The sequence below is a fragment of the Hirundo rustica genome, chromosome 22 (assembly GCF_015227805.2).
Source record: "Hirundo rustica isolate bHirRus1 chromosome 22, bHirRus1.pri.v3, whole genome shotgun sequence".
NCBI classification, from domain to species: Eukaryota; Metazoa; Chordata; class Aves; order Passeriformes; family Hirundinidae; genus Hirundo; species Hirundo rustica.
The window spans coordinates 573,731-598,124 of record NC_053471.1 but is presented as its reverse complement, the minus strand read 5'-3'; the positions used below and the strand labels follow the sequence as shown (position 1 = coordinate 598,124).

Here is a 24,394-nt window from a genome sequence, read left to right as displayed (position 1 = left end):
GCCCTCACCCCCCCCCCCCCCAAAGTGCCTCTTTTGGCTCTGCTGGTCAGCCCGGCGTCAGGAGCGGCATTTGGCCACGGCCCTGGTGGCCATTGGCGTCCTGCCAACCCCCCAGCCAAGGGAAAGTGGTTCCCACCCCCCCAACCCCCCAAAACCACGCAGCACCCCGGGAGTGGTTAAACATAGCTCGGGGCTGCCCGAGTTCTGGGAAGTGCCAGCAGCCGGCCTCGGTCAGGATCCAGCGATGCCAGGGCAGGGCAAAGGGCACCAGGCAAAGTCAGAGCCCCCCAGATCCAGCCCTGCCAGGGTCACCGCTGGCACCAGCTCTGAAAGATCCTGTTTAAAGAGGAACTGGATTTTTAATTATAAAGCTGGTGAATGAATAAAAAAACCAAGGGAGGGTGTTTAGGGGGTTTTGGAGGGACCTGGGGGATTTGGGGGAGTCAGGGCAGCGTTTTCTCAGCTGTTTGCATGAGCACAGGAACTCATTGGGCACCGTGGGGCTTTCATGTGTGCACAGTGGCTTTGGCACGTGTTTGCACTGTACATTTTCACTGTATGGACGTGCATGGGGACTCACAGTGACAGTCACACAGGCACAGGGGCTTTTGTACATGGAGACGGGAATTCGACCACAGTGACATCTGCATGCGCACTCAGCCATTTGCACCAGCACAGTGACATTTGTACATGCAAGACACTACACACCGTGACATCTCGGCGACGCCTGCACACGTACGGTGACATTTACACACTCAAGGCACCTTTTGCTCAGCTCAGGCAACATCTGGCACAGTGACAGTTGCATGTTCAAGGCACTGTACGTGCTTGCACGGTGACATTGGCACAAGCACGGTGACACTTGCCCGCTCCAGCACCCTTTGCACACCCAGGCTCGCTCTCCTTGCCCAACCCTCATGCTCCCAGAACCCTTCCAGCTGCACAAGCCCTTTCCCCTTGCGACCCCACCTACTAATTGCCCCCCTAATTACCTCACCCTAATGAAGGCAGTGTGTCCAAGGGTGTCCCACCCTTTGCATCCCACTTTGCTGCTTTTAACCCCTTCCACAATCCCAGCCCCAACCCCTCCCAAATCCCTCCTGGGGCAGCGAATTGCTTTAACCCGAAGAATTTTAAAACAAAATAAATCACTGAGGAGACAACAAAACCCAAGTTTAGGGACAAATTAACCTGATGAGTTAATTTTTTTCCCATCTTCGTGTGGTCTCTGGCTCCCCACACGTGACGAGCTGGGCACCAGGGTCAGTCCTCAGCCAAGGGACCGCAGAGGCATTTTGGGACCCAGCCCCATCGCATTTCGCTCAAAGAGGGGGTTTTATCCGCTGAGGCTCCAGCTGCCATCCCAAATCCTGCGGTGGGTTTGGGATAGGCCAGGGAACGCTGCTAATTATAGGGAAGGAACCATGTATTTACAGAGGCAGCTCCCAGCACCAAACCGCCGGCGGCTGCTCTAGCTCCGCTGAGTCTCTCTGTTCTCTCTCTCCTCTTTCCCGGGCGCTGCTGTCCACAAAAAAATAAAAAGGGGGGATGAATTAAAAATAAATCCCCCTCGGTGATTTGCAAGAGGCACTTTAGCAGAGGAGGAGGAGGAGGAGGCCGAGGAAGGGTAGGAGCAGGGGTGTGGCAGGGCGGGCGGCGGTGTTGCAGTGGCCTCGGTTGGAGCCGATGCAGGCGGCGTAAGCCATGGCGTGGGGGATGTAGTTCTGCTCGTGGACCCCGTGCAGCAGGTGGGCCATGGGCCCGCGGGCAAACACGGCCACGTCCTCGCCGCCGTGGGTCTCCTGCCGCAGCGGCACGGCCGACTGCGCCTGGTAGTCGGCGTGTGCTGGGGGAAAACAGCAGAAGTGAGAATTGTTTAAGAACCCAACTCATTTTAGCCAAGCTGGGGTGATTTGAAGGTGTTTTGGCCCAAAACATACTCACCGAAATCCACGGCAGAGACATTTTCTCGCTCGCCTGCCACGATTTTATAGCCAGGGCCGTTGCCGTAGAGGATGGAGGTGAAGGGTTTGCGGTCCACGTCGCTCTGCATCGGGGCCAGACCTGGGGGTGTGGCACAGTCACCAGGATGGAATCCCCCCACGCTGTCCCCAGGATGTCCCCAGGATGTCCCCAGTGCTGTGGCCGGGCAGAGCTCACCAAAGATGGGGTTCCCGCGGGGGGTGTAGCCGCCAAAGGTGAAGACGTGTGAGTGGTCGGCGGTGACAACACTGAGCGTGTCCTGTGTGGACGTGAGGCGTGTGGCCAGCCCGATGGCTCTGTCCAGCTCCACTGCCTCGTGCAGTGCCTGCTTTGCCTTCCCCTCGTGGTGCCCGTGGTCGATACGGCCGCCTGCGGAACACGGCACCACTCGGCACTGCCCTCCTCTTCCCAGCCTTGCACACCCTTTTATTCCCTTTCTGTGTCCCCCCATCCCCCTATTTATCCCCCCCTTTTTACATCCCACATCTTCCCTTTTGCATCCCCATCAGCTTTTCTATTCCTCCTTTTTTTCCCCCTACCCTTTATCCTTTTTAGCACTCCACCTTCACCCCTTTCATCCCTGCCTTTTTGCACCTTCATTGCCCCTGTTACCCCTCTTTTTGCATCCCCATATTCCCTTCATCTGACATTTGTGTATCCTCCGTCACCCCCATATCCGTCCTACCTGTCATCCCCTTTTTTTGCACTCCCATCTCCCCATTATCCTCCTTTTCTGCACCATTGCCTTTATCCCCAATTTTGTTCTTCCATCACCCCCTTTTATCATCCTTTTGCACCTTCCAGTTCTCACTTTTTGTACCTCCCCTTTATTCAGTTCCTCACCTTTTCGCACCCTCTTTTGCTCCCCATCATCCCCTTTTATCCTCCCCTTTTTGTATCCCAATCACTCCCTTTATTCTTCTTTTGTACCCTTCTTTTATCAAATCCCCCCCTTTCTGGACCCTCACTGCCCCCTTTTATCCCCCAGTTTTGCACTCCCATGAACCCCCCACCTTCAACCAGGAGGAAGAACCCTCGGGGATTTTTCTGGAGCATCCTGATGGCCACGGACACCATCTCGCTGAGGGATGGATCTGTCTCGTTGTTCCTGTCCAGCTCATACATCATGTCCCCTGGCTCGAAGAGGCCTGGGGACAGAGACACTGCTGGGGACATCCTTTTTCCACCAAAAGAAAAAGGAGGGGCCAAATCCTGCTCTTCATGCTGACTCAAATGTTTCACACACCATCGGATCCAGGAAGATTAGATAGAAGCCGGGGGATAATCCCAGCCCTTCCTTCCTCCTGCCCAGCTGGATTCCGCATTCCAGATAGGACGGGAATTTCATTGCTGACAAAAGAACTGCATCCCTAGGAGGGAGATGTGTGAGATCCCAGGGTGGGACTAGCAGCATCCTTGGGGGTGTAACATCAACCTTGGCGGGCAGCACATCCTTGAGAGCCCACCAGCATCCCCGGGGTGGGCACCAGCATTTCCAGGGAAATTGCAGCCTCTTTGGGAAGTACCAGCATCCCTGGGGGCAGCAGTAGCACCACCCTTGGGGGTGTAACAGCATCCCTTTGGGGTACCAGCATCCCCAGGGAGGTAATAGGATCGTCTGGGGGGGTACTAGCATCCCCAGGGAGGTAATAGGATCGTCTGGGGGGGTACTAGCATCCCCAAGGGAATAGAGCCATCTTTGGGGGCTACCAGCATGTCCAGGACAGGGTACCACCATCCCTTGGAGGAGCAGCACCCTCGGGAGGATAACTGGCCACTGCAGCTGCCCCAGCACCCCAGGACAGGACACGGGTTCCCCTAAAGCACCCAGCTGATGCCAGGGCACCCTCAGGTGCAGGGACTCACCCAGCAGGAAGTCGACGCGGCTGAGGTTGAGCGCCAGCAGCCCCCGCCGATGCCACACGTACTCGGCAACCTGGGGACAGGGGACAGGCATTGCCACCTCTGCCATCCCTGCAGACGGTCCCCAAAACATTCCGTGCCCCAGGAATGGCTCTGTAGGGTTACAGTGGGGTGATGTGTGTGTGCCCCCACCCCCAGAGAGTCCCTGTCACCTTGCCGTGGGGCTTGGCCTCGTGCCACGCCTGGACGAGGTTCCTGCCGTCCAGACGGGTGCCCCGATGCTTGTCCTCGTGGGGATATTCCACATCACTGACATTTTTGGGGTACATATATTTCCGCCCTCCACCAAGGATCACCTGCAGAAGAGGGGAGGAAATGTAGTTTTAAATAATTTTAAATTACTTTACATTTCCCCCCTCCAGCTGGGGTTTAATAGGGGAAGACCCTAAAGGGGCGGAGCGGGATGTCCAGGAAAGCCCTGGTGTTGTGGGCAAAAACACCCAAGGAATTTCACTTCGCTCAAAATAACCCTGAATCTCTTCCTATTAATTAAAACCCAGGACAAAAATAACCATTTCCAGCAGGGATTTGGCTTTTTGAATATTTTTTTTCCCCCATCTGTGGGAAGGATGCTCCACATCGGGATCCCCACATGAACCCGGCTGGGATGGAGCCCCATCCCGTGGCTCTCCCTGTTTGCTTTGGAACCTGATTTATTTGGCCTCTGTTATTTATAACCTAGCAGAGATTTTATGGTTTTTTGTATTTTTTCCCCCTTTTCTCCACGTAGAAGGTGAATTATAAAGCTGAAAAACACCAACGCCAAAATTATTAACAAAAAAAAAAGGAAAGAAAAAAGTCTTTTCCCCACTATATAATTATTTCCAGGCTGGGACAGAGTTAAAATTATATTAAAGGGGAAAAAACAGCAAAAGAGGCTATTAAAGAGCTAAATAACAGGCTGGGATGTTTTGTTTTGGGGCTGTTTTGAAGGACAGAAGAAGATTTATTTACAGTGCCGAATTTCTGCATAAATCCACAGCAAGAAGCAGAACTGGGGGGAAAAGGAAGAGTTTTGGGTCTGGGAAGTATGGAAAGGGAGGAGGCTAAGACAGATTTGTGGGACCAGGGCTTGGTCCTACAGGTGCCTGTGGTCCCAGACCTATGTTTTGAGTGTCCTGGTCCCATGTCTACCTGAAAGTGCTAGTACCCCACCCATGGTGGTCCTGGTCCCATATTAGATGAGGGTCCCAGCTCTGTAACCATGGGTGGTCTTATTCCCCATCTGCTGGGGGCTCTGACTCTGACCATTGGGTGGTCCTGGTTCTGCACCCATGGGTGGTCCCAGTCCACCATTGCTTCAGGTCCCAACTCTGCACCCATTGGCGGTCCTGGCCCCATATCTACCCACAATCCTGGTCTTGCACCCATGGGTGGTCTCAGCCTCATATTTGCCGGGGCTGTCCTTGTCCTGTACTCACTAACAGTCCTGACCCTGCACCCCTTGGTGGTTCCAACCCAGCATCTCCTGGGAGTCCTGGCTCTTCAGCCACTGGTGGTTCCAACCCAGCATCTCCTGGGAGTCCTGGTTCTTCAGCCACTGGTGGTTCCAACCCAACATCTCCTGGGAGTCCTGGCTCTTCAATCAGTGGTGGTTCCAACCCAACATCTCCTGGGAGTCCTGGCTCTTCAACCACTGGCAGCCCTGGTCATACATATCTATCTATGGCCCTGTCCCCACCCTTGGGTGGCTCCAACCGCCACCTCAGGCTGTCCTGGTCCCATCCCCACTGACTCTAGGGCACATTTCTGCTGTCCTCATCCCTACCTCGATCTCAGGGATGTTCTCCACCAGCTGCCGGGCGATGTCCTTGCAGCCACCCTCCAGGGCGTCCGGGGGCATCTCTCCATCCGAGTACCAGTCACGGTTGGCAGAGTGGGCGTAGGCAGCGCTGGGTGTGGCGTGGGTCACGCGTGTGGTGGTGACGATGCCCACAGCCTTGCCTGCACCACCGATTCAGTGAACAACGGTGAGAACGCACCCAAAACCCCCTGCCTGACCTCCTGCCCAGGAGTGCCTCAGTTCCTCACCTGCCTCCTTGGCCCAGCGGAGGATGGAGGTCACCTCCTGGCCCTTGGTGGTGTTGCAGCGGTCCCGGGTGACACCGGCGCTGACCCCCAGCGTCCCCTCGTTGGCTTTGACACCGCAGAGGTAGGCGGTGGCCGTGCCTGCGCTGTCGGGCACCTGGGCATTGGTGTTGTAGGTCTGGAAGGTGGGAGACAGATAAAGCATCATAGTTATCACCACCATCGTTGTCTCCAGCCCCACCAGTACCACTGACAGCACCATCATTCCCACTCTGGGGATGCTATTTGGCTGCACCAGACAAGCATCCCACCTGTGCCCCCTCCCCCATTTTACCCCCCGCTCCCTCCACCGTGGTGGCACATCCCTCCTCACTGCTGCTTTTAGCCTTTTTTTCAGTCCATCTTTTGGCAGGGAGATAGAAGCCACCGCCACAGGCAACCCCACAGAGTGAACAGAGTTGGCTGCTGACTTCAAATTGAATTACTATTTTAAAATGTTTTGTCCGGCAAAACGACCCCAGGAGAAGCAGGGGGGTCCCGTGGTGTCCTGCAGCCACCAGGCTCCTCCTGCCCCCGCTCCCCGTTCCCACGGCCGGCCCCTGGCACGGCCAGCAGGCACCAGAGCCAACTCCCTTCGTCCGCCCCTGACCTAATTTCGGCTCGGTCGATGCCGCCCGCCAGTGACCTTGCAGTGGGTGCCGTGTCCCCGTGGGCGCCCCAGGGGGCTCACCTTGGCCAGGGCCACGAAGGGGAACTTGTCCATCTCCAGCAGGCTCTCCTCGCCCTGCCCGTGCTGCAGCTGCCCTTTGAGGATGCGGGCGGCCGTGACCGTGGAGACACCCATTCCTGCGGGACACTGTCAGCCGCGCACGGACAGCCCGGCGGCACCGCGCAGCACAACCCGCTCCGTGCAAGCCCCGCTCGTCTCAGGTCACTGCAGACCCACTTTAGCCCGTCATCCAGTTTATCCCATCGCTCAGTTGATCGTAGCAACCAATTTTTCGCAAGCCCGGTTTATTGTGCAGCCGGTTTATCCCAGCTCCCAGTTTATCCCAGCAGCCACTTTTCATTGCAAAGCCAGTTTATCACAAAACCCAGTTTATTGCAACACCCAACCTTTTGCAAATCCAATTCATTCCAGCACACAGTTTATCCCAGCACTCCATTTTTTTGCAAACCAAATTTTTCCCAGTACCCACTTTGCTGCAGTCTCAGTTTATCCCAGCACTCAAATTATGGCAAAACAAATTTACCTGAGCATCCAATTCTTTGCCAACCCAGTTTATCCCTCCACCCGGTTTACTGCAATCCCAGTTCATTGTAGCACCCAATTTATTGCAACCCGGTTTGCCCTGGCACTCAATTTCACTGCAAACCAAATTTATCATGGCACTCAACTTACTCTAAATCCAGCTCATACCAGCACCCAGTTAACCCCAGCACCCAACTAATGCAAACCAAACTGATTGCAGCAACCAATATTTTTTGCAAATCCAGTTTATCCAGCACCCAGTTTATTGTAAACTCAATTTACCATAGCACCCATATTTTTGCAAATCCAGTTCATCACAGCATCCAGTTTACCCCGGCTCAGATCTTTTTGCAAACCCAACTTGCTGAAACCTCAGTTCATCCCAGCACTCAGCTGATCCCAAAGCACAACTCACTACGGCACCTATTTTCCACAGCACCCAATGTGTCGAAGCCCCAGTTTATCACAGCACCGACTTTACTGCACCCACTTCATACCCCCTCGTACCCCCAAGCCCTGCTGCCCCCACCTAGGGTGGGTGCTCCCCTCCCATCTCACCGTCCCCCAGGAAGAGGATGAGGTTCTTGGCCACATTCTGGTTGAGGCGCTGGAGCCGCAGCGCGTTCTGCAGGGTCTCCTGTGCCTGCCGCCGCCAGTACTCGGGGTCCTTCTCCCTCTCTGCGGGGGAACCGGGCTCAGAGCACTTGACAGCACACAGTTTTGGGGCGCTGCCCCTCCAAACCTCACCTACCCGGGACCAGCGATGCCGAGCAGAGCTGGACGAGGAGGAGGACGAACAGAGCCTTCATTCTGTGGTGCTGAGTGGCTGCTGCCAAAGAGACCTGTGGGGTAGGTGGCACCCGCTCGTGCCTCAGTTTCCCCACTGAGACCTTTGCCCAGGGGTCAGCCAAGCGAGGACTGAAAGAAATGTCCCCTTCCTGCACAGTCACGGATGTGACCCCCTGGGAACATGCCAATTTACCACACCCCCCACACCCCCCCCTCGCCTCCTCCCCTGGCTGTCAGTCCCATGAGGCATCACCTCACTGTCACCAACCCGAGCTGGAGGAAATTGGCACGGCCCCTGTGGCACAGTGGGGTCCCCATGACACGGCCACGTCCCGATCACACGTGTGCTCCCTTTTCATGCCCGTGCCCCCATCACGTGTTTGTGTACCTCTAGCGTGTCCCCATCATGTGTTCCTGTCATGTCTGTGTTCCCATCCCACGTCCACGTCTCCACTGCACTCTCCAATCCCACCACACACCCATGTCCTCACCACGTCCCCTGTGGTGTGCCCATGTCCCTAATATTCCCCCATGTGCCCGTCACACACCCCTGTCCCAATCCCCAGCCTGTTCCCATTATGTGCCCCTCCATCATACACCTGTACCCCATTGTGCAGCCATGGCTCCACATGACCACGTCCCCTCACACATCCATGTCCTTGCTGCATGTCCGTGTCTCCATCCCATGTCTGTGTACCCACCACATGCCCTTGGCCCCACCGCATGTCTATGTCCCTGTCGCACACCTGGCTCCCTACTGCATGTCTGTGTCCCTGTTGCACACTCGTGTCTCTATCACATCCGTGTCCCTGCTGCATGTCTGTGTCCCTGTTGCGCATCCACGTCCCCATCACATGTCCATGTCCCCATGACGCCCCCGTGTCCCCACCACATGTCCGTGTCCCTGTTGCACACCCACGTTCCCGCCGCAGTCCCGTGTCCCCATGGCACGCTCTTGTCCCCATCGCCCCCACATCCCCACGGCACCTCCCCTCCGCTGCACGCCCCCTCACCCCTCTCTCCCTTCCCCGGGATGGCAGCGGTGGCCCCAGGGGGTCCTTACCAGGAATGGGGGCTGCCACACACGTACCCGCACTAACTCGGGTCCCGACACCCACGTCCCTCTGGGCGGCGGGAGAAGGCCGGGCCGGGGGGACCGCGAGCCCTTAAATCCCCCCGCACCCGGCCTTCGCCTCCTCCTCCTCCTCCCCTTCCTCCACCCTCCCCCTGCAGCCAGCAAGAGGGGGGGAGGCGGGGGGAGAAAAGGCCACAAACTGGGCTTACTGGTGCCCTCTGCCGGGTTTTACTGGGAGGACTGGGAGGACTGGGGTGCACTGTGCCTGACTAAGTGCTGAACAACCTTCCCCCGCTTCACACGTGGGGGTCGGGGGTGCCTCTTGGTGGGGTAGCGTGTGTTTTGCCGGATTTTGCATTATTTTCACCCAAACCGTGCTAGCGGCACCAGCGAGGGGTTGTGGTGGGGGTCATGGCGATGAGTAGGGTCTCCCTGCCTCAGTTTCCCCACACGGGTTCCTGCAGCAGCCCACGAGAGATCCCTGCCGGGATGCCGCGGCGTTACTGTAGGTACTACAATAAACGCGGCGTGGTGACGAGGGCCGAGGGGAGGGGGTGACTCCAGCCCTGCGTCAACTTCCCGACGGCGGGGGCCCGGGGGGCTCCGTGACCCGCCGAGCCGCCCGTGCCTTCCCAGAAGGTGGCGGTCTCAGCCCACAGATCCGCACCCCGGGAGCCTCGGGGTACAACCAAGGGAGCCCCAACACCGCCGCGATGCCAGGGGACGGGCGCAGCCCCTTGTGGACCCTCCAAAACCCTCCGGAACCTTTTCCCCTTTCCACCCCCCCCCGTTCACCCGTCAAGCTCCCCAGCACTTTCGCCGCTCGGCCAAAGCGATTTGCGGCGCCGCGGATGTGATGAGTGTGTCAGTTCTCAGCCAGCACCGCCGGGGCAGCGAAGGGGCCGGAGGCACCGCGGGGGAGGAGACGGCATCGCGTGTTCCCATCCCTGCCACCACGGCAGTGCAGCCGTCGGTGCTTTTTGGTGTGGGAAAGGTCACGCTGGCTCACTTGCACAAGCGCAGGCACGCACGAATGTGCGCGTTTGTGCTCACACGCAGCCGCAGGCGTGCAAGCAGCCCCGCAGGCGTGCAAGCAGCCCCGCAGGCGTGCAAGCAGCCCCGCAGGCGTGCAAGCAGCCCCGCAGGCTCCGGCACAACTGCACGCGTGCCCGTCGCGCCACGGCGCTGCGCTGTCGGTGTCAGCGCTCGCCCGCACACGCGCGCGGTTTCGGCGGTCACACGCTCGTGTGTTTGCACGACTTGCTTGCACGGCCGCACGCTCAGAGCCCCGTGCCCTCGCCCCGCGGCCCCGCAGCCCCAGGTGCTTTCGCACTCGCACAAGCGTCCGCCGCCGGGATCGCGCCTCGCACGCCCGCCCCGGGACGTCACATCCCCCCCGGCCGGGGAGCCAGGGCTTGCTCGGGCTCAGGGCTTGCAGCGCCGGGGCACGTGGGCCCCCCCCAAACGGGGCTCGGGGCCCCCCGAAAGAGTTAAAGGAGGCGTGCGGGAAGCCCGTCCCTCCGCGGCCCCATTGGTTTCCCATCCCAGGTACATCCTTTGCTCGTCACCCTCGCTAGGCCGCGGCGGCGTCACGAGCGGGGCCGGGGCTCAGCGGGCGCTCGCCCCACCGGGGCCGGGGCCGGCGGGAGTGGGGTGACGGCCATGGTGAGTGGGGGGGCCCAGCGACACCCCCAAATCTGGGGGTGGTTGAGTGGGGGGCGCTTGGCCGAAGCGGGGCGCCGGGTGATGCGTCTCCCGTGGGATGCTCTTTGTAACACCATAGGACGCCCCCAGTTGCATCCCGGGGGATCCCCCGGCATCCCCATGGGACCCCCCTTTGCACCCCCGAGGGACCCCCACGAGACCCTCATTGGACCCGTCAGGGATCCCCCATTGCATCCCGAGGGACCCCCCAAGACACCCCCAGGGACCCCTGCTGCACCCCCGAGCCCACCTGGGCGCCCCACTCGGGCAGCCCCCGCCGCGTTTTCTTTGTGGCCAGTGGGTTCACCAGGTGGGGACCCAGAGTGGGTGCCCCCCTCAACCTCCCCCGCCGCCCCCAAATCCATTCCTGACTCAGACCCGCGGAGGTTTGCACCGTGTTTCCTTCTGCACAGGGAGGGGGGCGCCCCCCACCCAGCTAAACCCGCTTCCGTGGGGCTGTTTGCGAGCACCCCCAAACTGGGGTGTTGGCGTGTTCTCCTACCTTTTTTTTTTTTAACTTTTTTTTTCCCCCCCCATGTAAAGTTTAATTTTCTTTTTTTTTTTTTTTTTTCTTTTTTTTCTCTCTGCTTTTTAAGCACCAGGGAAAAAAAAAAAAAAAAAAAAAAAAAAAAAGCTTTTCTTTAAAAAATTAATTTATCTGCAGCCGGGGCTCCGTACAAAACTGGAGACTCCCCCGAAATCCCTTTCCCAACACCCCGCAGTAACACCGGCACCCCTAATTAACACCAGGAGTTGCTAATTGCCCCCGGACATCCTAACTAGCAGGCTGAGGCTCTCCGGGCGCTGATTCCGGGCCATAGAGGTGCGGGGGCACCTATGGGTGCTGGCGGTAGGGCGGGCGGACACCGCTTGGCCAGACGGGGCTTTGGGGGTGCCTTGGGGAGGGCTCAGGGTGGAGTTGGGGGTTGGAGGGGCCGGAGGGAGGCGAGGAGTCGCCATCGCGATCTCGGCCGTGGCTGCTCCGAAATGGCGCCGGGACGGGAATTGAAAGCAGCCGGGGGCGGCTCGGGGTGCCCCGGTACCGGCGAGGGGCTCCCCGGGCCGGGCACAGCCGGGTGCCCCCCGAGCCTTCCTGGGGGTGTGCGGGCTCCGAGCACGTGGGGCTTATTGTTTCTAAAGCGAAGGATCGATTTGGGGTAAAGCCAGGCTATTTAAGGTAATGCTGAGATTTTTATAAGTTGTAAAGAGAGTGAAAATCCCGTGCGTGGGTGGGGGGCTGAAGTGTGGGTACCTCCTCCACGGGCACCCCTGCGTGCCTCCCACTCTTGGAGCTGGGAAAAACGCGGTTTTGTTCGGATGGAAGCAAATAACGGCTTGGAGGGGGGAGGTGTGTGACAAAAACTCCCCCGTTTTGCCCCCCCCCCCCCCCCCCCCCCCCCCCCCCGAAAAAAGGGGTGCTGCTGCTTCACGTGCTGGAGAGGGGTGGGGAGCACCCAGAGGTGCTACTGTGCCCCCAATATGGGGGATATGGGTGTTAAAAATACCTCCCGGACCCGATCTCCCCTCAAATTATGGATGCTGGGGTTCGCTCCCGGTGCCTCTCGGGGTCGTTTTGGGGGAGCTCGGGCTCAGTTTGGGTTCTCTGATGGCTGGTACAGGGTTGAGCCGGCACACCCCTTGTGAAAGGAGAGCAGAAAGGGCTTATTTTTTTGTCTTTTTTTTGTTTTCAGGCTGGGGTAGGCGGGGTGGGGGATTGCTGAAGGGGAAAAAAAAAATGCATTTCCTCAGGAAATGGAGTGAAAGCTGAGATTCCAGGAATTTGGTGTTGCAGAGCCGTGGGGGCTTCATGGAACCCCCACCGTGTGAGCGGCGATTTGTGCCCGGAGCTGCCAATTTCAGCCATGTGCAAAATAAAAATACTAAAATAGGTGGGAAAAAGTGAAAGGGGTTGGGAAAAAATAGGATCCAAACAGAGATTTTTCCCCACGATAAAATCTTGCAGTTGAGGCTCTTTCACCTCATGGTTCTCAGGCTCCAGGCGGGTGCCCAGGGGAGATTTTGGAGCTGCAAACAGGGATTTCGGTACAACCAAGGAGGGGAACCACTTCTTTGTTTTAACCCTTTCTCTTCCACAGGTGGGTTTTGTGATTAATTAAACTTAGGTTGGGATTTAGGATCCGGGGAGAGGATGAGACTTGTTATTAAGTGTGCAAAGGGATGTTTGGGAATGCTGGTATTGGAAGCAAGGCTGAGAACCGGTGCTTTCATTCTGCCGGGGGAAACTGAGGCACAGCTGTGCGGGGTTGGGATCAGCTCATCCCTTTGGGACTGATGGCAGCGAGAGAGAAGGGGACATCCATAGGGTGTAAACCCCCTCCCCACACTGATTGCGGGTGAAGGGTTGTCAGTGGTGCTGCTTGGGCCATCGCTGGCAGGGTCAGGGTGGATTTTGGGGTGCTCAGCCCCTCCGTGGGGAGTGGAGGGTTGTTTGCTCCGTCGGGAGACAATCTGTCTGGATAGCAGGGCAGTACCAGGGGAAAGGAAACAGTGGCGGTGGCATGATAAAGGTCGGCTGCCAACCCTTGAGGTTTTCCTTGTTTTTCTGCCGGGGATGAGATAAGAGCTGGGCACAGGCACAAGATAATACCCGGGGGACACAGTGCCGGGAGGGAGCCCGTCCACAGCTGAAATTCCTGGTGCTGTCGCCTTTGGGTGTTCACAGGAACGTCTCCGGGAGTTTCACGGTGCGCAGGGTTCACAGATGGGGCGTAGAGCGCGAGCGAGCGAGCCGGTAGTCAGGGTGAAAAGCCATTTTCTCTGCTGCCAGCCTTTCCCAGGTGCCTGTAACCCCGGGGTTCCCTGGCACAGGGGGTCCCTCTCCCTGCTGCAGGGCGGAGGTGGATCTGGCTTTATTCCAGGCTGAAGGGGAGGTTGCACAACCCGGCCCCGGGGGAAAGTGAGGCGGGTTCGGGCTTTGCTCAGCTCTTGGCTCTGGCCCTCTTTGCTTTCCATAACCATCCTCTGGCGTTTGTGTAGTGCTTTACTACTTCAGAGCCATTCGGGATTTTGCTCTCCGGAGGAGGAGGTGGCTTTAGAAGGTGTGTAAACCTTCCTTGTCCTTCATCCTCTTCCTCGATTCCGGGCCACTGAGCACCTCTGTTGCTGATCTTCCTGTGCAGATGTCGACCTACAAACGGGCGACGCTGGATGATGAGGACCCCCTGGACTCCCTTGGTGACGGTGATGGATACCCCAATGGCTTTCAGGTATAGCTTCATGTGTCTTTTAGGGAGGAAAAAGGGGATTTTATGTCCTGGCAAGCAGCAGAGGGGGTGCAGAAGGGTTTTCTACCTGGGACCAGTGCCTGAGGTGTAAAGTCCAGTGTGGGCAGAGCCGTGTTGACTGCTGCCCTTTGCTCCCCTTCTGGCACAGGGAGCCAGCAGGGCAATATCCTGCCTCCACTGTTTCAACACTCCACTTCTCAGTTTTTCTGCTGCCAAGCCCCTTCTCAGCATGGTTGGGGTGAGCCATTATCACAGCACTGGGAGTTTTGTCCCCACACAAAAGGGGATTAGGTTAATTCCTCCCCAAGCAGTGGGAAAGCAGCTTAGAGAGGGCCAAGGGTGGCAAGAAAAAAGCTCACGGCTGCCAGTGTCCAGCCTCACCAGGAAAGGCTCAGGTCTGGAGAGATCCCCTCTGTCCTGACCCCAATCCCAGCTCCATCAGTCTCTAGAATGGTGGTTTCTGCCCTAAATGTTTTTACTTTTCCCAGTGGGGTTGCCTCCACTTGCTGTCACATCGCGATGTTTCCTGGGGATGTTTTTTGGCTGAGTGGGAGTATCCTGTTAAGGCACTTTCCGATGCAGCCCCCACCCTGTCCCAGTGCTGGCAGTGGGGACGGGGACGGCCGTGGGGTTACGTTGTGCTCGAGGAGGGGTTCAGGGTGGCACGGGATAGCAGGTGAGCCCTCCAAAGCACTTGTCCCGCTCCCTTTCCTGCCATTGTGCAGCCCTTCCTGCCTGGTTTCTGGAAGGCAGCTGCTGCCTTTCCCAGCCCAATCCATGACAGATCCCTTGCTTGGGCTAAATTTCTGCTGTGGGCTGTGGGAAGCAAAATGGGGGCTGCGTCAGTGAGTTTTTCTGCCAGCGGGGAGACGACGCTGCTCTTCCCACAGGTGAACTTCCGCGGCTCCCGGGGCAGCCGGAGCTGCTGGGCCGAGCGGACGCGTGCTGAGAAGCACCTGGTGGTGCTGGTGGGGGTGCTGGTGGTGCTGCTTGTGGCCTGTCTGCTGGGACTCATCTTACAGTACAGAGCCAGTAAGTCCTTTGGTCGTTATTTGGGGGACAAAACTCCCCCAGGGAAGAGAGGATCCTGGGGTCAGCCTTTGTGTGTGAACACAGGCTGAGCAGCTTCTCCGAGAAACTGGTGGGGATGGTTTGTTCAGGCTTTGAGCAAACAGTTGCACAGGGATCCTGCCTTCTTAACCAGGGTGGGTTGCTGGGGAGGTCCCAGAATGTGATATTTGGTGCAAGGATGGGATGCTTACTTGCGCCCCTCACCCCAGACCAAGGTTCTTGGGTATCCAGCAGGATGTTCAAGTGTAGGGTAGGATCTTTGGGCTCAAGACAGGATGGTCACCTGCACCCCTTAACCCCAGGGCGAGATGCTCAGATACAGGTTAAGGTGTCTCTGGTCCTTTATCCTGGAGCTGATGCCTGAGCACAGGATGGACCCTCCCTCTGCATCCTTCACCCCAGGGTGGATGACTGGTTACTGGGCAGGATCTTTGTGCATAAAGTGAGATGCTTGCCCTGAAGTGGGGGTATTGAGCAGGATGCTCAGACATAGGTCTGCAGTGCTAGTCTGTTTTGCCTGCCCTAGAGCAGGGTGGTAAGGTACAAGGTGGGATGCTCAGGCACCACGTGGAGTGTTTCCTGCATCTTTCACCTTGGGGCAGGATGCTCTGTGGTGCCGCTCATTCTGCTGCAGCAGAGGAGCTGAACCTCTCCCTGCCCTCCCCAGGGCCACCCGCCACGTGCCTGTCGGAAGCCTGCATCTCTGTCACCAGCTCCATCCTCAGCTCGCTGGACCGTGCAGTGAATCCCTGTGAGGACTTCTTCAGCTATGCCTGCGGGGGCTGGATCAAGGCCAACCCCCTCCCTGACGGTCACTCACGCTGGGGCACCTTCAACAACCTCTGGGAGCACAACCAGGCCATCATGAAGCACCTGCTGGGTGAGTGTGTGGGAGCGGTGGGACCCGGCGATGCTCAGGGCTCCATCAGGGGATGCCAAAAACATACACATGGAAATATGAGGTTAGAATTGAACTCCAGTGTCAAACCAGGCTGTGATACACATGCCGTGAGGACACTGAGAAACGGATCCTGGCTGTGTTTGCTCTCCTACATGGTCCTGAGGTTTTTGACTGTGATGTTGCTAGCTTTTGCTGCTCCCTAGGGAAAAGGCCTCTGCTCTGTAAACCCCATGATGGCATTCCCAGGAGCTCTAAAATTCAGGATTTGCACGCCAGACTGCATCCAGAGGCTGTAGTGCCCCAGTATCACCCGGAGGATATGTGTTTTTTTCTGTTCTATAGTTTCCAGCCTTTGTGAGCAGCCTTTTGCAGGGCTGGCTGCCAGTATGGCCATTTTTGGGGGGCCAAAACTCCCCAGCAAAGGGAGGGTCTTGGGCTCAGCCTCTGCGTGTGAACACCGAAGCAGAGTGGCTTATCCGAGCAACCAGCGGGGACGGTTTGTTCAAGCTTTGAGCAAACAACTGGCTCCTTATCAGTACTTTCCACTGCGCCAGGGCTGATTATCTGGAAAGAGAAGGTTTGCAAGGAGTGTTGTCTTTTGAGAGAAAGGGGGTGGCGCGGGAACAGCTTCATCCCTGGCTTTTCCCGCAGAAATCTGGCGCTGGTTTTACCGGGAGAAGAGACTGGGCCTCCAGCCAAGTGGTTGCGTTCGGCATTTCCTTGAATTCCTTGGAGCTGAGGGACCTTTTGTTAATAAAACCACACAGCTGGGAAGCCAAAGGTGCAGGCTGTGTCATCAGGAAAATAAATAAAAAAACCCAAAAACCCTCTGGGGAAGCAGAATTTTAGCTGAGGAGATGAAAGGAAGGTTTTGGAGGCAGAGGAGAAAAATGGATTTATTGTTCCTTTTTGCAGGAATGAATAATACAGGTCTGGGGGGCACCAGCACAGAGGCAAGGGCAGCAACCCGGGGCTGGATGATGCTGGGAATATCAGAGCTGGGAAAAAAAAAAAGCTTTTTGTTTTTTCTTTCTTTATCTTTTGTCCCCAAAGAGTTGGAGCAGTCACTGTGGGTGGGAAAGGAGGCAGGGGGCAGGAGGCCAGGAAGGGATGGGGCCAATGGGATGCCCTTGAGGGCATGGTGGGGACTATTGGGACAATCCTTGGCGCCTTTTTGGAGCCTAGCCTTGCCAAAAATAGGGCTGAATCCTTCTGGGTCCAGTGGATGCTCATCCCTGGAGCCCTGTGTGATTCTCCCTGGGTATCTCCCGCAGAAAACACCACGGCCAATGTGTCAAGCGAGGCAGAGCGCAAGGCACAGCGCTATTACCAAGCCTGCATGAACGAGAGCAAGATCGAGGAGCTGCAGGCCACCCCGCTCATGGAGCTCATCCAAAAGGTTTGTCCCACTCATTGTGGAAAAGCTATCTGCTGTCTGCAAAACGGGGAAAAACGCTCAGTCATGGGCAGTCCCACCGCCCTCCATGCTCCTTTCTTGGTGCTTCCTGCAGAAGACCATCCCCCAGGTCAGGCAGACAGAAGCAGGTTTATAATCCTATAATGGAGCTTTTTAGCTCTCTTGCAAGATGTTTCCCCACAGGATGGATATTGAGGTGATGTTGAAGCAATTTCAAGTGGCTGTTTCTTACTCGAAAGTTGGTTGCTGTGTGTCCCCAGCTGGGTGGCTGGAACATCTCAGGTACCTGTGCCGGTGACAACTTCAACGAGACGCTGCGGGAGGTGACAGCGCATTATCGCACCTCGCCATTCTTTTCTGTCTACGTCAGCGCTGACTCCAAGAACTCCAACAGCAACGTCATACAGGTGGATCAGTCAGGGCTGGGCCTACCATCACGGGATTACTATCTGAACAAGACTGAGAATGAGAAGGTGAGGGCAAATGTGGGTTGGCTGGGAGGATGCCTTGGGTGGGTGGCACCTGCCATGCTGATCCCACCTGTCCAACCACGCAGGTGCTCGCCGGGTACCTGAACTACATGGTGCAGCTGGGGATGTTCCTGGGAGGCACCGATGAGGAGTCAACACGGCAGCAGATGCAGCAGATCTTGGACTTTGAGACGGCCTTGGCCAACATCACCATCCCGCAGGAGAAGCACCGGGATGAGGAGGTCATCTACCATAAAATGACAGCAGGAGACCTAAAGGTAGGAATGGAGCTGGCAAGTTTCCCCGTTCTGCTGTGGTTTGGGAAGTGGGGTGGATGGGTGGAGATGACGCAGCTCCTCTAGGAATCCTGACACCAGCTGACACAGCCTGGGAAGCTCTTATGCAACAGCTTGGCCTATGTCCTCCTTGAGGAAATCCTACCCTGACCCTTCCTCACAGCCTCTGGACCACCCCTGGGGCCGGCAGCCGGATCCTGCTGCAGCACTTATGTCCTGCTGGCACTGCTGCCCCTGGATGTTAGCCTGGTCACTTCCCAGTGTCCCCAGAGGGGCTCTAATGACTTATGTCAACATCTTTGACATCCACCCCACTTTCTTTTCCTTCTTTGTGGGAAGAAATTGTTTACTCCCCTCCAACCTTTCAAGGATGCTGCTGTTATGGGAACTGGCCTCTACAAAGTCAGCTGAATCCATCAAATGGGGACTGATACAGCCAATTCCAGCTCAAGAAGCAGCTGCCACTCCCTGTGATGGTTTTTAGGTCCATAGCAGTGCTGTGGCTTTTGCAGGAGCTGGCACCGGCTGTGGACTGGATGCCCTTCCTCTCCACGGTCTTCTACCCTGTGGAGCTCAACGAGTCAGAGCCTGTTGTGGTCTATGCCAAGGAGTACCTGGAGCAGGTCTCTGACCTCATCCTGGCCACAGATAAGTGGTGAGAACCCCAGCCTTTATGGAGACCCGGGTACCCAGGGTGGGTAGGAATGTGCTGCTGCCTACTCACCACCTCTCACCACAGTCTCCTCAACAACTACATGATCTGGAACCTGGTGCGGAAAACCAGCCCACTCCTTGACCAGCGCTTCCGGGATGCTGAGGAAAAATTCATGGAAGTGATGTATGGGACGAAGAAGGTGAGGGTGAAGTCCCCAGTGCCCCTGAATCACCATTAAAATAGTGATCGCTTTTTATGTCAAGGCTCTGCCATGTGGCATCCAAACAGTAGAGATGTGGGGCAGCTTTTGGGGTACCAGAGGGTTGGATAGGCCAAGTGGAGCAAGGGGTGGGAATGTGGAGGTCCTTGTTCTTGCCACCACTGATGACCACCTCCTGTCCCACACAGAGCTGCCTTCCACGCTGGAAGTTTTGCATCAGTGACACGGACAACAACCTGGGCTTCGCCCTGGGGGCCATGTTTGTCAAGGCCACCTTTGCTGAGGACAGCAAGCAGGTGGTACGTCCCCGAGGCAGCAGCATGCGAGTCCCAGTGCTGGGAAAGCCTCTACAATGGTGGAACTGTCGGGGCAGACTGTTTCTCTTACCACCTTGTTGTGCTCGCTGTGCATCTCCATGTGCCGGGTTTTTCACCCTGTGTTGTCTTGGCCTTCCAGCCTCTTCCTCCCTGTGGTGGGAAGGTCTTTGACCTCTCTGGGACAGGAAGCCAGCTCTTTGGTCTGAGGCTGTGCTGCCTTGTTTTGTCTAGGCGGAGGAAATGATCGCGGAGATTAAAACTGCCTTCGAGGAAAGCCTGGAGACTCTGCAGTGGATGGATGAAGAGACTCGGAAATCAGCCAAAGAGAAGGTGAGACACTGGTGGCTGTACTGCGGAGAGGGTGAGGGTGGAGGATGGTGGAACTGGCCGAGCCTGTCCTCCATCTCTGGCACTGAAACCACTCTGGTGTCATCCTCCAGGCAGATGCTATCTACAACATGATTGGCTATCCCAAATTCATCATGGACCCCAAGGAGCTGGATAAAGTCTTTAATGACGTGAGTTGGTCAGATCCATCCCCTGGGTATTGTATAGGATGTACAGGATGTGTCCGTATCACCCGTGGCCGCAGGTTACCTCTAGAAGGATCTCATTGATGTCCTTGGCCCTTCCCTAGGGACTTCCCCGAGAGCTGTGGGGCAGTCCTGGGGTGGCTGGGGCTCTTGGTATCCCCTGCCTGGGAAAAGGAGGGGCCCTTTTTCATAATGGTGATTCATTGCCCTCCAGAGACTCTGCAGATGTTGGAGGAGGAGAAACAGGAGAAGCTATAACTCTGCTGGCTCTGGAGGCCCAGACATGACTGTGGAGGGAGGAGTGGGGCTGGGTCATCACCACACACCACTCACGCCTTGTTCTTTTGCAGTATGAGGCCGTGTCTGACCTCTATTTTGAGAACGTCATGCAGTTCTACAACTTCTCAGCCAGGGTCACAGCTGACCAGCTCCGGAAACCGCCAAACCGGGACCAGTAAGTCCTCTGCTCCACTTCCCTGTTATACTCAGTGAGGAATATCAGCATGTCTGGAGCACTGGGATTTGGTATCCACCAGCCTGTGCTGGTTTTGGGATGATAAATTTAGGACGACAGCTTGGCAATAAAAGCGGCCATTGTTGGAGCAAACGCTGGTGATGGCTTGTGTTGCCATGTTGGCTGTGTTTGTGTTCCTGCAGGTGGAGCATGACACCTCCGACAGTCAACGCGTATTACTCTCCCACCAAGAATGAGATTGTCTTCCCTGCTGGCATCCTCCAGGCCCCCTTTTACACCCGTGCATCCCCCAAGTAAGAGCCATGGGAAAACAGGGCAGGACTCCCAGCTTTCCTTCTATAGCCAAATCTTAGCCTAAGTTTCGTGGCTGTGGAGAGCAGAGGCTGCTTTCTTAGCCTCTGCATTACCCTCCTGCAGGTCCCTGAATTTTGGTGGGATTGGTGTGGTGGTAGGCCATGAGTTGACGCATGCCTTCGATGACCAAGGTATGACCACGGCCAGGTGGGTGGGGAGCTGGGGGAGTGGCCAGTATGAGATGAAGAATCCACTGTGTTTTTGCAGGCCGGGAATATGACAAAGATGGCAACCTGCGTCCCTGGTGGAAGAACTCCTCGGTGGAGGCCTTCAAGCGTCAGACAGAGTGCATGGTGGAGCAGTACGGCAACTACACTGTCAATGGTGAGGCAGTCAACGGCAAGCACACCCTCGGGGAGAACATCGCCGACAACGGGGGCCTCAAGGCCGCCTACCGGGTAGGACCACAGGGCTGGGGGAGATTTGAAAAGGGACATGGTGTGGTGGGATTTATGTTGTCTCCTGAGCCCGCTGTGCTCCCTGGTTTTCAGGCGTATCAAAACTGGCTGAAAAAGAACGGGGATGAAGAAACACTCCCATCTCTTGGTCTCACCAACTACCAGCTCTTCTTTGTTGGCTTTGCACAGGTTAAGTCATGTGATGATCTTGGGAGGGTGGGCACACAGACTTTTTGGGGGTGGAGCATGCCCGGGTGGGGTTGGGCGGGTGTGATGGCAAAACAGAGTCCTCCAGAGATGGTGTAGTGGATGGAGAATGAGATTGGGGTGGTGCTGGTTACAAAGGAAGACAGAGCTGAAGCTTGAGCTGCCTTGGCCCCCATCATGCAGGCAGAAGGGTTGGATTCAGCACCAAGCTGGCCCCATGGTGATGGGTGTCAGTACTCAGGCCCCTCGCTTTCCATTTGCAGGTGTGGTGCTCGGTTCGCACACCAGAGAGCTCGCATGAGGGGCTCATCACCGATCCCCACAGCCCCTCGCGTTTCCGTGTCATCGGCACCGTCTCCAACTCCCAGGAGTTCGCGGAGCACTTCAGCTGCCCCCCGGGCTCCCCCATGAACCCCCTTAAGAAGTGTGAAGTCTGGTGATGGGCGAGTGCCCGAGGGAACCAGCGGCCGGTTGCTTTGTCTTCTGCCAATAGCTGGGCTTCCCCAGTCCTTTGCGGCTCAAACCACTTCTCCATGCCAGGGAGAGCCCAACTCTTCAGCTGGAGTGGTATGTGTGCCCCTGGCAATGTCCGAGGTTCAATCCACTGTGAAAACTCCTCGTCCCCCTGGCTTGTTGGTGAAATGACTTAGATTTGGGGGGGGTCTCTTCTTTCCCACCATGACCGGGCCAAGTGTCGAGGTGCATGTGTCTGTGGGTACTGCCTGTATTTACACACTCAGCGCTCCAGGCTGACCCACCACCCGGAAAACCCCTGTGTTTTGGAGGTGATAAAGGGAGCCCCCAACAGTGGCAGGTTTGTCTGCGTGTCTAAATGCACCTGATGTACCACCTTCTCTCCAAAGATGCGCACACGAGGGTCAAAAATATTTTGAGATATATTTTTGGGGGTGGGAGGGGAAATTCATATATTTTTTTCATGTGTTGTGGAATACACTGGAAATTTTCAGGGAAAATGCATTTTAAAGCCTTTTTTTAGTAAAAGATTAGTATATTTATTAATTTTTTTTACTTAGTGCAGCTGTAGGTGCAGTACCCTGTGGTGACAGTCCCTTGGCCAGGGAAGCTGGGTAAGGGCTATGGATATCTTTCCCGTCTCGGATCCTGTGTTTCTCTGGGAGCGACTGTCCTTAGAGGATGTTGATGGGAAAATTGAGGACAGCAAGCTTAGGGACAGGGCTAGAGGATGCTGCAAGTCACAGAGGCTGTGCCGGGATGCTGCAGCTCCTGGGATTAGCTTTAATTTCAGAGCGTAAAGGGAAAAATTGACGTAACCAAAGATGTAACCAAGGTGGTGATGGGGTGGGTGAAGCATCCTGTTCTCCTTCCTGTCCCCTCTGAAGCCAGGCCAGCCAGGATTTCCTGGCCCTAAAGCTTCCCAGACAAGTGCAGGCGGTTCCTGCCGCTGCTTCTCTCATGCCAAGCCTGCCCTCTGCCCAGGAAACTGCAAGCCCCAAAAGCACCATGTGGCCCCAAAACTCTGTCCCTCCACAGCTGGTTTGGCACCAGTGTGAGAAGTGATCAGGATGGGGCTGAGGGACTTTTTTAAGGGATGTTTTTAGTACTTGTTTTGAGGGGAAAGCACTGAGAGGAGCTCAGGCGCTGCGTGTTGTCTTCTTGCTCTAGACAGAGCAGAGACATAGAGGGATTTTTAATATTTATATGTAAAGGGAGGGATGGAAGGGGCTGGTTTTTTGTAACTTTTTTTTCACCCTAGGCGTGGGGCTTATTGTAATTGAAATAATAAATACTTTTTACTGGATTTGGAGCTTATCACAACTCATATTTTGTTGTAGCAGGAGGGTGTGTATCCCTTTATTTGTGCTCTTCTCCCTGTCTACACCACTGAGACTGTCCCATGCTGACAAAACTGAGCCAATGAGGCTTTTCCCAGGCTGTGCTTGGTGACTGCTGCCTCTCTTGGAGGATAACTCCATGGGGTTTTGCCCAAAAACCTCACTCTCGCTGCAGGTGGCTCTTTGCTTTCCATCTCTATGGCATGGCCCCACGCAGCTCTCCGGCAGGGAGGTCTGTCCTAGATGCTTTTCCTTCCTCCCGGGTGAGTTTTTGGCCGGCTGGACTGTGGTCGGATCCAGCGGCACAGGCCACGCACAGGTTTCTTTCCAAACTCCCTTATTTACAGCTTGGTGATGCTGGTGGGATGCTGCCAGCTCTGCAACACAGGCCAACGTTCATTTCAAGCAGATGTTCCATGGCTTCATCAGGCTTGCCCAAAAAATGCAAGGCAGGACCTGGACTGCAGGCTCCCGGCAAGCCTCACCCCAGCACCTGGCAGGGCTGATGGCCATTAACCGTGCCAAGTACTCGGTATTCCTTTGTGATTTGGCCTTCAAATTGTTATCAGGGGCTGGATTTGGGGCAAAACTAGGAGGCTACAGCCCACTGGTAGCAAACTATTGGGAATACAGAGTGTTTCTGCTGCTGGCACAAGCAGGACCGAGCCAGCAGTGAGCTGGAGACATGGGTGTTGTGTAAATAAGACATTCAAATACTTCTCTTGACTGTTTTTACCGTGTTTTCTCACTCAGAGGGAATCGAAATGTAGTAATAGCACTCACTTTCTGCTTGCATGACTCTGTGTGAGGCCCTCTGTTTCCTGCAGTGCTGGAGATCTGCCTGGAAATGGTGCAAACCCATAGAGGGCAGTGGAGCCGAGAAAATCGCTGCCTGCACCCTCCACTGCTTGGCTGGCAGGAACCAGCCATGTTACTGGAGTCCTCTTTTGGTCTGGATGTGGCCCCACATGTTTAAATTGTGGTGAAATACCTTCATTCCTAGGGAAAGAGGAGCAGCGTGGGTGTAAGGCAAAGAGGAATAGAGTGGGGCTGGAGTGAGAGGGTGTTTTCCCAGCTGCAAGGAGCAGGGAAGGGAGCACAGGTATCACGTGGAGATGCTGTTAGAAGTGACTTAACCATCTAAAAAGGAAACACTTAGGCTCTCTGGGGCAAGGAGGGAACAGGCAGATGATGGCTCAGGGACAGCTCTGGGGGAGGAAGGACTTCGAGGGTGACGATGAGCTGTGTTCTGGTAGGGGTCCGTGGT

General features: G+C 56.2%; 2 protein-coding genes across 9 annotated transcripts; one reads left to right on the top strand and one right to left on the bottom strand.

Annotated features, from left to right (window-relative positions):
- Nucleotides 1–643: 643 nt before the first annotated feature.
- On the bottom strand, nt 644–9,179 carry ALPL (alkaline phosphatase, biomineralization associated). Of its 2 annotated transcripts, none has more exons than XM_040084461.2 (12): nt 9,039–9,179; nt 7,938–8,028; nt 7,745–7,864; nt 6,665–6,780; nt 5,938–6,112; nt 5,675–5,850; nt 4,059–4,202; nt 3,850–3,919; nt 2,997–3,131; nt 2,161–2,352; nt 1,945–2,064; nt 644–1,846 (listed from the first exon to the last, which is right to left on the bottom strand). In XM_040084461.2, the coding sequence occupies exons 2-12, from the start codon at nt 7,993–7,995 to the stop codon at nt 1,593–1,595; spliced, it is 1,560 nt and encodes a 519-aa protein (XP_039940395.1). In that variant the 5' UTR covers nt 7,996–8,028; nt 9,039–9,179; the 3' UTR covers nt 644–1,592. The 2 variants fall into 2 exon arrangements, with proteins under 2 accessions (XP_039940395.1, XP_039940396.1); XM_040084462.2 differs by having other exon boundaries at nt 9,066–9,165.
- Nucleotides 9,180–10,452: 1,273 nt separating this feature from the next.
- Nucleotides 10,453–23,093, top strand: ECE1 (endothelin converting enzyme 1). 7 transcript variants are annotated; one of them, XM_040084585.2, is made up of 19 exons: nt 12,819–12,850; nt 13,752–13,813; nt 13,895–13,981; nt 14,890–15,031; nt 15,738–15,950; nt 17,246–17,370; nt 17,649–17,861; nt 17,945–18,136; nt 18,667–18,809; nt 18,894–19,008; nt 19,218–19,328; nt 19,578–19,676; nt 19,787–19,864; nt 20,230–20,333; nt 20,537–20,647; nt 20,772–20,839; nt 20,916–21,106; nt 21,200–21,295; nt 21,577–23,093. In XM_040084585.2, the coding sequence occupies exons 3-19, from the start codon at nt 13,895–13,897 to the stop codon at nt 21,751–21,753; spliced, it is 2,265 nt and encodes a 754-aa protein (XP_039940519.1). In that variant the 5' UTR covers nt 12,819–12,850; nt 13,752–13,813; the 3' UTR covers nt 21,754–23,093. The 7 variants fall into 7 exon arrangements, with proteins under 7 accessions (XP_039940522.1, XP_039940517.1, XP_039940521.1 ...); XM_040084584.2 differs by lacking the exon at nt 12,819–12,850 and adding an exon at nt 13,382–13,459; XM_040084588.2 differs by lacking the exons at nt 12,819–12,850; nt 13,752–13,813 and adding an exon at nt 10,453–10,598.
- Nucleotides 23,094–24,394: the final 1,301 nt, after the last annotated feature.